Raw genomic sequence first — 14,362 nt, forward strand, 5'->3', positions numbered from 1 at the left:
GGGGTTCAGTAATAATGTAATAATTTCTCCAGTCAATCGATGATCATATTCATAATTGCCTTGTGTAGTCAAAATGTGCACTAGCAGGCAGGCAGAGCACACTGTAGTCTTTAAATAACATCCATCCCACTGAAAACCAGCCAAAGAAAATGAGTCTTTGCATCTCCAGTCTTTGTGAGTTAAGACAAAACATGAAAACACAGTAGAGAATAGACATCAGATTACTTATGGTCTATTTCACACTTTGGACTCAAAGTCAGGTCTGTACCCTCACTGTGCTGGCCTACGAGTTGTGTTTGCACTGTAGATGGGTGGTAGGCCTGCACAGAAGATGGTTTGAAGTCCGGTCAGCTGAGATCAGTTTAGTTAGGCTGCCTTTAGTACAGCACAATGATTTTGGCTCCCATTCAGCTCAAGTCAAACAGCAGGCCCAGCTCGGTTTGGCAGTATGAAATAGACTTGAATGATTTCTGCCTCTCCTCTCGTGGTGCTGCAGCACGATACCTTTTTATCTTCTACTTGAGGAGCCACTGATTTACTGAGGAAGAAAAGAGAAGAGAAGGAAATTACATAACTAGTACTGAAAGTGAAAGATTAAGGCAAGGCAAGTGTATTTGTATAGCACATTTCAACAACAAGGCAATTCAAAGTGCTTCACATAAAACCAGTGGCGGACCGTGCATTTCATACCTGGGCCTTCAGTGCTGTCCTACTACACTTGAGCCAGCTCCTAATAAGCTCATTGTGACGCCACAGCTACAGTTATTATTTGTTTCTAGGGGTGTAATAATACACGTATTCCTATTAAACCGTTCGGTTCGAGGCTTACGAACTGAACAATATGTTTGAATAATACTAGTGCATTTGGAAAATGCAGAAGCTTAAATTGTGGGAAATATAATGTTTTCGGTGGACTGCGCTCTGCCTCTTCTTAGGGGTAACAGAGCGGCTTAGTTCCAGGTTAGCCCTCTGGATGCTCAGAGGCCCTCCATAGGCCTGGCAGGTTCCCGCAAACTGTTCATGCCACTCCTGGAGAGTGGTATGAAAATGGTGGTCTGCTGAGTCCACTTTTGGCCAGATCCTTCTGTCACGGGGCATGGTGGAGGACTCAAACGCAGACCAGGCAGAGTAGTGTGAAGCAGGTATTTTAATAAATGATGAGATCGGAACAGGAGACTTACAGAAATACAACGGGGAATCCACGTACGAGACAAGAGACGAGTGGGGGAGAAATCCAGCAAGACGAGACAGTGACAGTCTCACTGTTTTTTTTCTAGATCTCCCTCTCTGTTTCACTCTCTATTTTCATATTCTCAAGACACTTCTGACACGGAGCCATGCTCAGTCAACCATCCTTTCCTAACCGACACAACTTTAATTATATCAGCTGTATCTCTATACTTAAACATAAGCCTGCAGATTCAGATGTTAAAGGATTACATGTTAATATCTCTTACTGCTGCTGCTTAGGGGTCTAAATGCACTTATATATTTTTACACAGATAGAAGGCACTGCTGTGTGCTTTAAGCTCATGTACTGTTAACTATAGATTTAAAAACTACAAACTGCTAGCCCTCCTTTCTTCTGATGGCAGTGACATGTTTAACAGCAGAAAGATTGAGAGTTCTGCTTATTTGCTGTATTTCCTGACTGTAATGAATTGCTGTAAATTTAAGGTACGGTACAGTATTTCACAATAACTAACATACAGTTAAATATTCATTCTTTGCATGTAAATTAACAGTTAATGCAGTTGAACCTCTTAGAACCTAGCCCTATTTTTAGGCCTCTGCTCGAAAATTTCATACCCATACTCAAAAGAGCTTATCTCTCTAACTACAAGGTCTATTTGAATAATTGTAATGGCATAATAACGCTAACACTTGTGAGATTTGTTAATATGTGTACATATATGTTACTGGTTAATGCTGAATGAAGATAACACACAGCTCAAATTGAAAATGTTCAGGTTCGATTGAAAAGAATTCACTTTTATTGATTTTAAATGATGCAGATACACCCAAATCAACCCTCACAAGCAATGTCAGTAGTCTCTCAAAAAAAGTGAAGCAGGCCAGCAATATCGATGGTTTTGAACAGGTCAGCCGACGTTAATTCTGATTTTGGAACCAGCACTATCAGCCATTTTATTGTAATTTGATATCCTATATAACTATATATTTCACTTGTTTTATCACTAATAGTGTTCAATCTATCGAATATAGCAGTTTGGCATCATTTTGAGAGCCTGGGCCCTATGTAAACCTGTAGAACAGGGCTCAACCTCGTCTGAATTCCAGTTTTACAGACTTCAATTGAACCTCACACAGCCTATGATTGGCCGATTTTCGCCACTAAAAATCCAAAACCATGGCGCACGCCCCCCAAGTGTCAAACCCATTCGCTGAAAATGAAAAAAAGACTACCCCTTTGTCATGCAATCACATAGAAACTAATTTCTTTCACAGAACGGAAGAGAGAGACCGGCAGCACATGGCTGAAAGGATTAATTTGGGATTTTTGGCGATTTTCTTCCAGAAAACCATCTCAAGGTGCGAAGCGTTTACAATTTTTTGCTGTTTGGCTGTGTGTTGTTCTGTGGCTGATGGAGTGTAACTTTTTAATGGTTTGAAGGAGAGTAATGTGGAAATTATGGTTGGATTCAGTGTGGAATGCTCATGCTCTGTGATATGTGGTTTGTCTGTGAAAGTGCTGTAGTTTTTGGTTGGTATCGGTAACGGAGAACATAGCTCGCCGTCTCCTGGCGAAAAATAGGTGAAATTTGTAGTATATAGTATTACTTTGTGTATATATAAGTTTTTGAGAGAGTAAAATAGCTTCCATGGTCCATTTGCTCAGAATGTCTTCGTTACATAGGTTTTTGATATATCATAAAATATCATTTCATTTGTTCTCAGAAGTGATTTGTACTACATGTGTGTACTCTGTTGCCCCCCCCCGCTAGCCCCTCAGTTTTCTCAGTTTTAAGAGGTTTTTAACCACAGTGGCAGATAACTGTAATTTACCAGCATAACACTATTTTCTGTGAAGTGGTGGGAATACGCTTCTCTAAGTTCAGTGAGTTACTATTCATCAACATCGTACTGTTGATTGTAGGCTAATGTTTCTACTATGATAGCACATTTTTATTAATCAAACTGCTCATAGCTCACAAATAATTTTTGAGGGACAAGATGTGATCGGCTATTCCTGAATGTGACTTTGGACAGCACACATACTGTAGACTACGAATAGTGATAAGCGTCACTTTACTTCGGTCGATCTCCACGTGCGTTGATAGTTGATATTATACAATTTCAATCAAATTATTCATGGTGACTTTTTATTCTACAATTTAGTCATTAAATAATTATTCAATTTAACTGTTTTAGGTCAAAATCAGAAGTATGATTTAAAGGACATATTACTGGGGGACTTTGGACTCTTGGCTTTAGTATTTCAAAAATATTGGCCACAGGCCTGGTTATTACATTAAATATTGTTAAATATTTGCATATTTGAGAATCATGGTGTGTTATGACAGACAATATCACTTTGTAAAAAATGTTTATCCAAGGAAACACATTATCCCATTTAAATGAATAAGCTGGCCAGATGTAGAGGCTCCAGCAAAAGAAACACGTCAGGCAAAATAATTGAACCTGGCAATGCAACATAATCTGGAAATACACTGCATTGAATAATTAAGTATGTGTGAAGACCCAGTAACATACCTTTTCTAGTCCAATGGCGTTTTTCAAAATGTGTATGAGATTTTTTTTTTTAAATGAGCAAATCATGATGGAGGTTTTCCTGGCTGTTTATACAGGAGTGACTGGGGTTCAAGAATTAAAGAAATTTTGTCTCCAGTCTTGGCACAAGCATGTAAAAACTGCCCCAAACAGCTTAGAAGGGATGGAAAGTGTAAAAAACATACTTGGTATTCATTCATTTCATTTATTTTTTATCTTTTTTAATGCCGAAACAACATCGCCACAACCTCCCCCTCTCCTCCTTCATATTACCTCTGTACTGCGGGCGGAGGGCGCGGTTGTTGGGACAGTCTCGGCCTGGCTTATTGAAGTTGATATTTGTTCGGATGCAGCGCTGCAACAGAGGCTGGGTGGGCCGGGTGTTGTCGCTCATACTCAGGAAGATCTTGTAGGGCTCGTTCTGGCTAAGGAGGCGCAGGGAGTGCATCTGTGGGTGGACAATGACATTGGTAGAGTTTGTTTGAGTTCAGCTTGTGCAGTTTAATTCACGAACACAGTTAGGTTCAGCTGAGTTTGTTTAACCCCCCCACCCCCACCCACCAAAATTACTTTGTTTTAATCTATTTGGTCCAGTAACAGTTGGAAAGTCTTCAAGAACTTTATTATTGATTAATGTTATTCAAGTTCAGTCAGTTGACTGGGACAGCGGAAGTCTTGCATACTCTCAAGCGGGTTGACTGAAGAAGGACTCTATACACGTCAGAATTTAGGAAGCGAGAAGAAGCCTGTGAAAGTTGTTTGCACCCAGTGAGCAACTTTCATAAGACTGAATGGGGTGCCATCTTTGAATCGTCCTGTTTTAAGGATGATTCAACATCCATGTTAGGAAATAAAAGGCAGCTGTTGAAAGGCACCTGTAAAATCGGTGGAGTTCTCATTTACCAAATGAAAACCTGTACATGTCACAACAGTTGGTGTAGAAGGAGGAATGAGAGAGGAGAGAACAGAGAGGGATGAAGAGATAGACAGTAAAGGGGAGGAAGCGTAGAAGCCCAAGAAAATTAGAGGGTGGAGCAAATATAATGGAGAAAAGGCTGACGTAATAGAAATGTAAAAAGGGAAAGAGGGAATGAAGAAAATAGAGAAAGAGATTAGAGAGCGTTGAGATCAGCAGGAGTAAATACAATTTGAGTAAATTCCAGATGGTGTGTGGGAGTTCATTTCATTGATGTATGCAGGTGAGTGCTGTGCTGGATTGTAATGTGTTGCATTTTGACAGTGAGCTTCCTGATTTGAAGAGCTGGGATTTGCATCTGATCTATCCAGCTGCTCTTCAGTCACATAAAAGGCTCTCTGGTCAGAACAAAGGAACAACAGGATGTGCATGTTACTGTGACTGCATGCAGATGATGGCATTTTTTAGATCACCAACGATTCCATCCATACTGTTTCAGAAGATACAGATGTTTTTAGACCTCGGAGACTACTCAGAGGCAAAGCAATTTAACATTTTGATGTTTGTGTGCACTCTGTGTGTATGCACTGCATTTCATTACATCACTGTTACAACCAGCCTCTTTTATCTAAACCACTTAGGAAAAAGTAGATGTTTTCAGTTACAGGTTATGAAGTCGTAATTTGCAATTCAAAGCTCTTTGTGCCCTGTGTCGGCAAGGAAATTAGAAATCTAATCAACAGAATGCGTGTTCCATGTCACATTTACTTATCCTACACTCATGTACCTGCATCTGTGTCACATAGACAGGCTTGTTGATGAGTATCCACGTGGAAGTCTCGTAGCAGGGAGGGATGGTGATAGAGCCCTCGTAGGTGATGTAACGCGTGGTGTCAGGGTAAAGGTCGGCTATGTTCAGATCCATTAATAAGAACGCATCATCTAGACAGAGAGGGTAAGAGAGAGAGAAGAGTGTTAAGGTGATACAGGGCATTGTGTGAATATCTGTTACGTTCACACCCATCAGCGGAAACAAAAGTAAAAAAGAGGAGAGATGACATACTGTGAGTGTGTGGTTTATGGAGAACATTGCATCAGTGTATACATCCATAATGTTTGGACCAATTAAAAGTAATATTTTCCCAACGGAAACATAAATATGTTGGAGCAATGTGTGTTGTATTAATTAGGGACAAAAATCTATTCACACGATCACATTATGGGGACTTCATGGAAAAACTGCAGCCTGTGGGAAACAGTTTATACCATTACATTTTAAGGTTAAGGCCTGCTACTTGGTTTCTATATTACATTACAGTCATTTAGCAGACGCTTTTATCCAAAGCGACTTATAATAAGTGTATTCAACATAGGTATTCAAGAGAACTACTAGTCACCAGAAGTCATAAGTACATCTCCATCTAAGAGCATAACCCAGAGCCAAAGTACAGTGCAGAAACAAACGAAAACAAGTGCAACAAACTAGTATGAATACATGTTGAGACAAAATGGTGGAACATGCCAAGAAGACTGCAAGTCCCAGAAGGCACCGCCAGCAGGCCAGTGGAGGCTGCTCGTTACTGAAAGTTGGAACACCTGCTCTCAGAAAACCAGAAAGCATTTCAACAGAGAGAGAGCCAGGCAAGAGGAATTCCAACCAAGGGTGCAACCAAAGAAGCCACTGGTACTGTAATATGATTTTTGTGGTGATGATTGTTTGAAGTTTATCTACATTTTTTGTTTAACTTTTGCTTTTTGTGTTTTGAAGGTTTTCAACCTATTGCTAATGCAACCAGCTGAAGCGACCAGTCAAGATCCGAAAGGAAAAACTAAATAAAGGTTGACTGTCAGACTGGAAAGAGTTGTCCCGTGCGTCCTTTGGGGGTTATGTACCAGGCCGTTTCAAGTTGGGCAAGAGTTGGAACAAAAAACATCGAGGAACTTGACAATACAATAAGTGCTAAGTGGAAGGCTCAGGGTAGGGCTGCACAATTAATCGAATTTGAATTGCGATCACGATTTTGGCTGCCACAATTAAATGAGCATGATCATCAGCAATATTGACGTTTAAAATGCTCTGCTACATATCAAATCAAGCGCTTCCTCAACTAACAGTCAGCCAACCACCATGGGGAGAACGAGATGGGAGGGGTCATGCGCGCACCCTGCAGCGGCAGCCTCAAAACAAGTTCTGTCTGCAGTCGACTCCGGTATTAGTAGAAGAGAGACAGACAACAGAACAGAGAGCAGACGGTCACGGGTTTCGTGTGAAAGGTAAATTGTAAATAGCTGGAATGTAGCACAACATGGAAGTGAAAGCAGTGTTCTTGTTCATTTAAACGTGAAAGTGCAATAAAAAGATGTTGTCCCTAAAATTAATGAATAATCGTGATCTCAATATTGATCAAAATAATCATGATTATGATTTTGGCCATAATCGTGCAGCCTTAGCTCAGGGTAGCACTTCTTGAAGAGGTAAGTTTTCAACTTGCGCCGAAAGAAGGGCAGCGACTCTGCTGTCCTGACGTCAGTGGGGAGTTCATTCCACCATTGTGGGGCCAGGACAGAAAAAAGCCGTGACCGGGTCGATCGGCCGCAGGGACCTCTGAGCGACGGGGCAACCAATCGCCCCGAGGCAGCAGAGCCAAGTGGTCGGGCGGGGGTGTAGGACTTGACCATGGCCTGGAGATAGGAAGGAGCTGTTCCTTTCACTGCCCTGTAGGCTAGCACCAGAGTCTTAGACTGGATGCGAGCTCTTACAGGGAGCCAGTGTAGAGAACAGAGAAGGGAAGTTGTGTGGGAGAACTTGGAGTGATTGAACACCAGGCGAGCTGCAGCTTTCTGGACAAGCTCCAGCGGTCTGATGGCCGACGCCGGGGCTCCGGCAAGTAGAGAGTTGCAGTAGTCTAGGCGGGCGATGACAAGAGCCTGGATTAGCACCTGTGCCGTCTCCTCAGTGAGGAAGGGGCGAATCCTCCTGATGTTGTACAGCAGGAATCTGCAGGAGCATGTAACCAATGCAATGTTTGCTGTGAATGACAGTTGTTCATCCAGGGTCACACCCAGGTTCCTCGCAGTCCGGGTGCATGTCACTACAGTATCGTCAATGGTGATGGATAGGTCACGGTGCGGGTAACCCTTTCCCGGGAGGAACAATAGCTCGGTTTTGTCCAGGTTGAGCTTGAGGTGGTGTGTCGTCATCCACTTCGAGATGTCAGCCAAGCACGCAGCGATGAGTGCCTCCACTTGGGTGTCACCGGGGGGAAATGACAAGACCAGCTGGGTGTCATCGGCATAACAATGGTACAAGAAGTCATGCGAGCGAATAACAGAACCCAGAGATGTTGTGTAGAGCGAGAAGAGAAGGGGGCCCAGGACTGAACCTTGTGGAACCCCCGTAGTCAGCATGCGTGGTTCTGACACGGCCCCCCTCCATGTCACCTGGTAGGATCGACCTGTCAGGTTAGGATGCAAACAGGGAGAGTGCAGAGCCTGAGACGCCCATCCCCTCGAGGGTCTGGAGGAGGATCTGGTGGTTCACAGTGTCAAACGCCGCAGACAGGTCCAGGAGAATCAGGACAGAGGAGAGAGAGTTGGCTCTCGTGGCGTGAAGCGACTCCGTCACCGCAAGGAGGGCTGTCTCAGTCGAGTGGCCCACTTTGAACCCAGACTGGTGGGGGTCCAAGAGGCTGTTCTGATGGAGATAGGAAGACAGTTGATTAAAGACAGCACGTTCAAGTGTTTTGGATAGAAAGGGTAGAAGAGAAACCGGTCTGAAGTTCTTGACATCAGAGGGGTCAAGTGATGGTTTCTTCAGAAGGGGGGTGACTCTGGCAGTCTTGAGAGCTGTGGGAAAGCATCATGAGACAAGAGATGTGTTGATGAGGTGGGTGAGGAAAGGAAGGAGTTCAGTCGCAATAGACTGAAGAAGAGGGGAGGGGATCGGGTCAAGGGAGCACGTGGTGGGGCGGTTAGATGTAACAAGATTGAGGACCTCGTTAGGGGAGAGGAGAGCAAGATAGGGTAAGATGGTGCATGGAGAGAGGAGGGAGAGCTGTGGGGGAAGAGCTGGACAGGGTAGAGAGGGAGAGGGTAGACAGGGACAGGGGGGCTGAGAGGAGGATCTGATATCGTTTACCTTCTTGTCAAAGAAGTTAGCGAAATCATCAGGGAGAAGGGAGGAAGTAGGAGGAGGGGTTGGGGGTTGGAGGAGTGAAGAGAAAGTTTCAAAGAGTTTTTTAGGATTGCAAGCAGAGGTTAGGATTTTAGAGCGGAAGAACGTAGCTTTAGCAGTAGATAGAGAGGAGGAGAAAGTGGAAAGAAGAGATTGGAAGTTAAGAAGGTCCTCCGGGAGTTTGCCTTTTCTCCATTTACGCTCAGCCTCTCTTAGGCTCCGTCTATCAGTGCGCACTGAGTCCGACAGCCATGGGGCCGGTGAGGTTGGCCGTGCAGGCCTGGAGGTGAAGGGACAGAGTTTGTCCAAAAAAGAAGAAAGGGTGGAGAGGAGAAGATCAGTAGCAATATCAGTGGATAGGAGAGAGAAGGATTCAAGATCAGGGAGAGCAGAGGTAACAGAAGAGGAAAGATCAGCGGGGGAGAGGGAGTGAAGATCACTACGGGTAGAAACCATGTGGGTAGGTGGAGGAAGTAAGGGGGGAGAGGAGAGGGAGAGGGAGAACAGTGTCTAGTGAAGATAAGATCCAGCTGGATGCCGGCCTTGTGGGTAGGAGGACAAGAGGAGTGGCAAAGGTCAAAGGAGGAGAGGAAGGAGAGAAGAGGTTCTAACTTATCAGTCTGGATGTTGAAGTCCCTGAGCAGGATGAGTGCGGAGCCATCGTCATGGAAGTGCGAGACTAATGTGTCGAGCTCCTCCAGGAACTCACCAAGAGGCCCTGGTGGGCGATACACAACAGCAATGGTGAGCTTGAGTGGATAAGTGACAGTAACAGCATGAAATTCGAATGAGGACGGGGAGAACTGTGGAACAGAGACAAGAGAGTATTTCCATTTTGAAGAAAGAAAGTTGAGGGAAAGTTGAGGGAGAGCAAGGAAGCGTATTTTAGTGTGATTAAGGAACTGCAACCTGCATTTAATGTTGTTCAGAAGAATATCTGTGAATTGAGACAAAAAAAAAATGATGTGCTCCCCCAGGTCAAAGAAGTTAGGTGATGATACATATCAGCTTGTTATTTTAAATAATAAGGTGATTGAACAAGTCTCAACTTATAAATGCTAGGGTTTTTGCCGAGAAGACAATCTGTCTCAGGGTAAAGTTAGGTTTCTATTAAAGAAACAAATGCTGTTGTTCTTTTGCTGCAATTTCAGTTCAACTTTTTTGAAAATGTTAGATTCAGTGTATTTTGCTACTTACAATTCGTCTCTGATTTATGTTTGTGGAAGATTGGGTGAGAAAGTTGGTTTATGTACTTCATTCCTCAAACCCGCAGAGTTTTTTGGTAAAAATGCTTTTAAAGTTTTCACACTCTCATCTTGGTGTGAGCTACATAACACTTTAAACTGATTAGAATGAGCTTATGAAGAGAGACAGAGACAGAGAGACTGTGTGTCTTACGTTTGTAGTTGATTCTGGTGATGGTGTCTCTATTGAGCATGCGGTTGAGGAAGGCGTTGGAGTTTTCAGAGAACTGAGAGATGACAAAGAGAGGGAGATTATAAAAAAAAGCACACTGTAAAACACATGTAGGAAGTGGCCGAAGGACTGAAACAGGGAACTTTTTTGTTTCCTATACTGTAATCTTTGTATTAGTATAACTAGTGCAGGGCCCGTTCAAACATGCCTGTTCAGAATGCTTGGCCTGTGGTGTTGCTGCTTGTAGAGTTCTCGAGAACCGCTCATGCAAAAACTTCACACTTAACACTGCGCTTTTTTGGGTCCTGAGCAATACACCTGCCATGACATGGGTCGCGTCACCCATTCAAGTTGGTGCTCCTCATGGTCAGAAGCACCGGTGAAATCTGGTTCACAGAAAAATAACACCAGTGGCAGACTTTACCGCGAGGCAAGCAGCGGCATAGTTTGACATTTGCGCTGTTGTGGGAAAACATCCTTTACCTGACGTCAGTACACAGCACGTACTGGGACTGAAATTCAGCCTGGGACTTTGAGATGTAGCGGCGGTCTGGCAATAGCCTTTTTTGACACTGATACAGTTTTTGTAGTATATAGAGAATCTGATGATGCTGAAGACCTTGAAGACACTTAAGGAAATCTTGCTGACACCTGCCTCCTCAGTTTGGAACAGTATGTCACCATTGCACTGAATCAAAATAAGACCCAGGCCGAGGTGAGCTGAAACCCTGTAGGGCAACAGTGGCTCAGTAGAAGAGCAGGTCTCTTCAATCAGAGGATCGGCAGTTCAATCCCCGGCTCCTCTAGTCCATGTCGACGTGTCCTTGGCCAAGACACTTAACCACAAATTGCTCCTGTAGGCTGTTCCTGCGGTGTATGAATGGGTTTGAATGCTTAGATAGTCCTGATGGGCAGGTGGCACCTTGCATGTTAGCAAGTGGCATCTTGCATGCTAGCCCCTGCCATCAGTGTATGGATGGGTGTGCATGGGTGAATGTAGAATCTCCTTGAAGTTTATCTGTCTTTTTGTGGATGTTTTTCCTCTTAGTCATGAGTCTCTTTGTATCTCTTAGCAATTGTTCCTTGTAGCTGATTTCATCCCTTTGTAGTCCTTTTATTTGTATTTTTAGTCTCTTCTTAGTTGGAACCTGTCTCTTTGAGTGACATTTTGTAGGTGAAGGCCACGACCAGGCCCTGACACTTTGGGCCCCTGGGCCTGGGCCTGTGCCTGGTAGGCTCGTTCTCTAATTCATGGTTACTTGCGGTCAGAAACATCGCTGAAATACATGTAGTGGTGTATAAATAGGCATTTTAGTCACTTGCTTTGACATAACCACCGCGGTTGTAAAGTAAAGCATGGGTATAATGAGATGGGGTATGTTGTCTGAGTTAAAGTTAGGATAGAGAAAACATACACAGTTTGAGTTGCAATGGCAGAGTGTTGCTGCTCCTGTAGACTATCCACTCATGCTTGTTGAGTCCAGAGAAGTGAAGAAAAGTTATCCAGCATTCATGTTGTGTAAGTAGGCTACAGCCAGCGTCAAGCAGTAAAGGTGAACTGCAGTCAATGAGCTGTTGTTTGCTAGCTGGACGATGCTGGACTGCAGAGTCCTGAACAGAGCACTGTCTGCGTGATTATTCAAAGTTTATTCATTTCAAATGTGTTGCGTGTCCAAATTGCACCAAATTCGACCAAGCACTCTGTGGGATCCCAAGAACACACAGACAGACAGACAGACAGACAAAGATTCTTATATTCTTTTCTACATAGTTAGATAGATGACAATCCATAATCCACAACTGAGAAGTTATGATTTAAATCTACCATATGACTTAATCAAATTCGATAAGCTCTTTTAGAAATTGCTTTGTTTTTCACTGTACCCCCATAAGGACATGCTGACCTTTATGAAGATGGAGACCACAGCAATGCCATGGGGGCTCTTAGCTGCCTCAGTGTAGTTGGCATAAAGATCCTGGTTATAATGGATCAGCTGGACCTGAAAGAGAGACACAATGACAGAGAGCACTATACGCAAAACTGAAGTTACTCAAGCAGGATTGCAGCTAATTAATACTTTTGAGTCTGAATTATTGTTCTGATTAATGTATACATGTAAATGGTTTTACTTTTCAAAACCAAGAAGACAATGTGAAATTGTCCATCGTTAGAGCCCAAATGTTCAAGATTTCCTGCACTATCCATTGAAATTGATTTGCCAAATACCGGCCTGACCGAAACCCGACCCGGGACCCAAGTTGGGTTGAGTCCAAATTTGACTCAAATAGAGTCAGGGTCCTGTTCTCCCCTTTCCCCATTATGCGCTCCCTTTGTGTTTGTATATTCCTGTTTGTGTTGTCTGGAGTTGGGTGTGGTTTCCTGGTGTACTGCTTCTTCTTCTGCTCATCTGCAATCAAGCCAACGCAACACTGCTGCATAAAAGCCTGGTTCACTCTGCTGCATAAAAGCCTGGTTCAGACTCATAGCTCAGGCCAACGAAACTACTTTTTAGAGGATCGTGTTTCTTGCCTATTGCTCTGTTGTTTTCAGACTCTGTTTTCCTTCTTGTTCAGTTCTCCGGATCCCAGCCTCCTGTTTATCCTCCGTTTGACCAGCCATCTAACTCACTGGAAATCCCTGTTTGCCTCAGTTAGTCTTCTACCAAGAATTCTGCTTCACCCTAGCAACATATGCCGCGTCAAGGAATCACAGACAATTACTTCAATCAATTCACTCTCTGTTTTTCAACTATATTCTATTTGTGGGTCCAAGTAAAACTACATCCATTACAATACAGGTAAGATTTACTACCAAAGATCTCGGGTCTGTGTGTCAATATGTCAAGTGGATGCTGAGTGGATCCATATGAATTGTGCACACTAAGTATCAATGTGTATAAAATGACAGCAGGAAAGAAAACATTTAAGGACATTTTTGCTTATCTGTTGCAAATGACAGAGGATGCTGTTTGCTGTACAGATTGTAAAGACCCCTGAGGCAAATGTGTGATTTCTTACATTGGGCTATAATAAACAAAACAGACTTGACTTTGGCTGTAGATGTGGTTCTTTTGATTTGCACAACAAATGTCAACTAAACCTTTGAGATTACCTCTGCCTCCATGTAGAACCACAAACCCAGCCAGCATAATTTAAGAGAGCCATGTCAAAACTTCACAGCTTCCTTTTAACATAACTGCATGTCTCAAAACTGAGTACAGACAGGCTCAGGGTTCCAAGAGACAAGAAAACACTTGCTTATCCAATTTTGACAACCACGTTTGAATTAATTTCATGGTGGATAACACGATTTGAGATCAAGATTGCTCACCTAACAGTGTTCTTCTTAATGAGAGATAATTGTTTCAGTACTTAATCTGTGTGGGTGTTGTGTGCATTTTTATGTTTGCACTTGCACACGTGTTTATCTGAAATAACAATGATGTAAGTAGTTGTTAAGCTTGCCAATGTTTCTGTCTGCTATCCGCATTTATCTGATCAGCCTGTTAGTATTCACTGCTCTTTTGCCGATGTAGATGTGTGGGTGTACATGTGAGTTCCATTAATAATTGAATCCAGTGTGTGGCATCTCTGTCTTATTTCTTACCTCTCCAGGAAATCCCTGTCCGTTGAGGAGGTGCTCTGAACCCTGGGAATCCTCGCTCCCAAAATGAAGGCGGACCTCCTCCAGCCTGTAGCTGTAACCCAGTGGACCCCCTGAGATGTTCACCAGGTGGGCTTTGTCCGGCCGCAGGGACACATGCTTCCCCGTGTTGTACATGGTACATCCCATCTACAGAGAAACAGAGAGGAAGATAAAAGTTTTACTTTTGAGACAATTTCATCAGTATAATCCTTGCAGCCCTGACACTGTTCTTTCTGCACAGGAGGTGGAGGAAGAAGATGAAGAAGAATCTGTGAACATGAAGTAGATTAGACTACTTTTTTTGTTTCTTCCGACCACTCTTAATAGATTAATGTGATTACCTTTCAACATAACCCCCTTATGTACTGGAAATGTAATCAGTTATTTGTTAATTTAACCAATAAATCCTATGTTGACATTTACCTGACAAGGACTTGAGGACATTTTGCCTATATGT

General features: G+C 43.2%; 1 protein-coding gene across 2 annotated transcripts in view; it reads right to left on the reverse strand.

Annotated features, from left to right (window-relative positions):
• Window positions 1–515: 515 nt before the first annotated feature.
• The window catches only part of LOC306709894 (carbonic anhydrase-related protein 10-like), a gene marked incomplete at both ends in the record, with an annotated part of 47,692 nt that continues 33,845 nt past the window's right edge, over window positions 516–14,362 (reverse strand). For both annotated transcript variants that reach the window (XM_079178208.1, XM_079178209.1), the window contains 6 exons: window positions 516–538; window positions 4,027–4,201; window positions 5,457–5,611; window positions 10,242–10,314; window positions 12,164–12,259; window positions 13,867–14,052. In XM_079178208.1, the coding sequence (XP_079034334.1) occupies window positions 516–538; window positions 4,027–4,201; window positions 5,457–5,611; window positions 10,242–10,314; window positions 12,164–12,259; window positions 13,867–14,052 (708 nt within the window). The remainder of the gene's footprint in view (window positions 539–4,026; window positions 4,202–5,456; window positions 5,612–10,241; window positions 10,315–12,163; window positions 12,260–13,866; window positions 14,053–14,362) is intronic.

Source organism: Pholis gunnellus (assembly GCF_910591455.1).
Source record: "Pholis gunnellus genome assembly, chromosome: 17".
Lineage (NCBI taxonomy): Eukaryota > Metazoa > Chordata > Actinopteri > Perciformes > Pholidae > Pholis > Pholis gunnellus.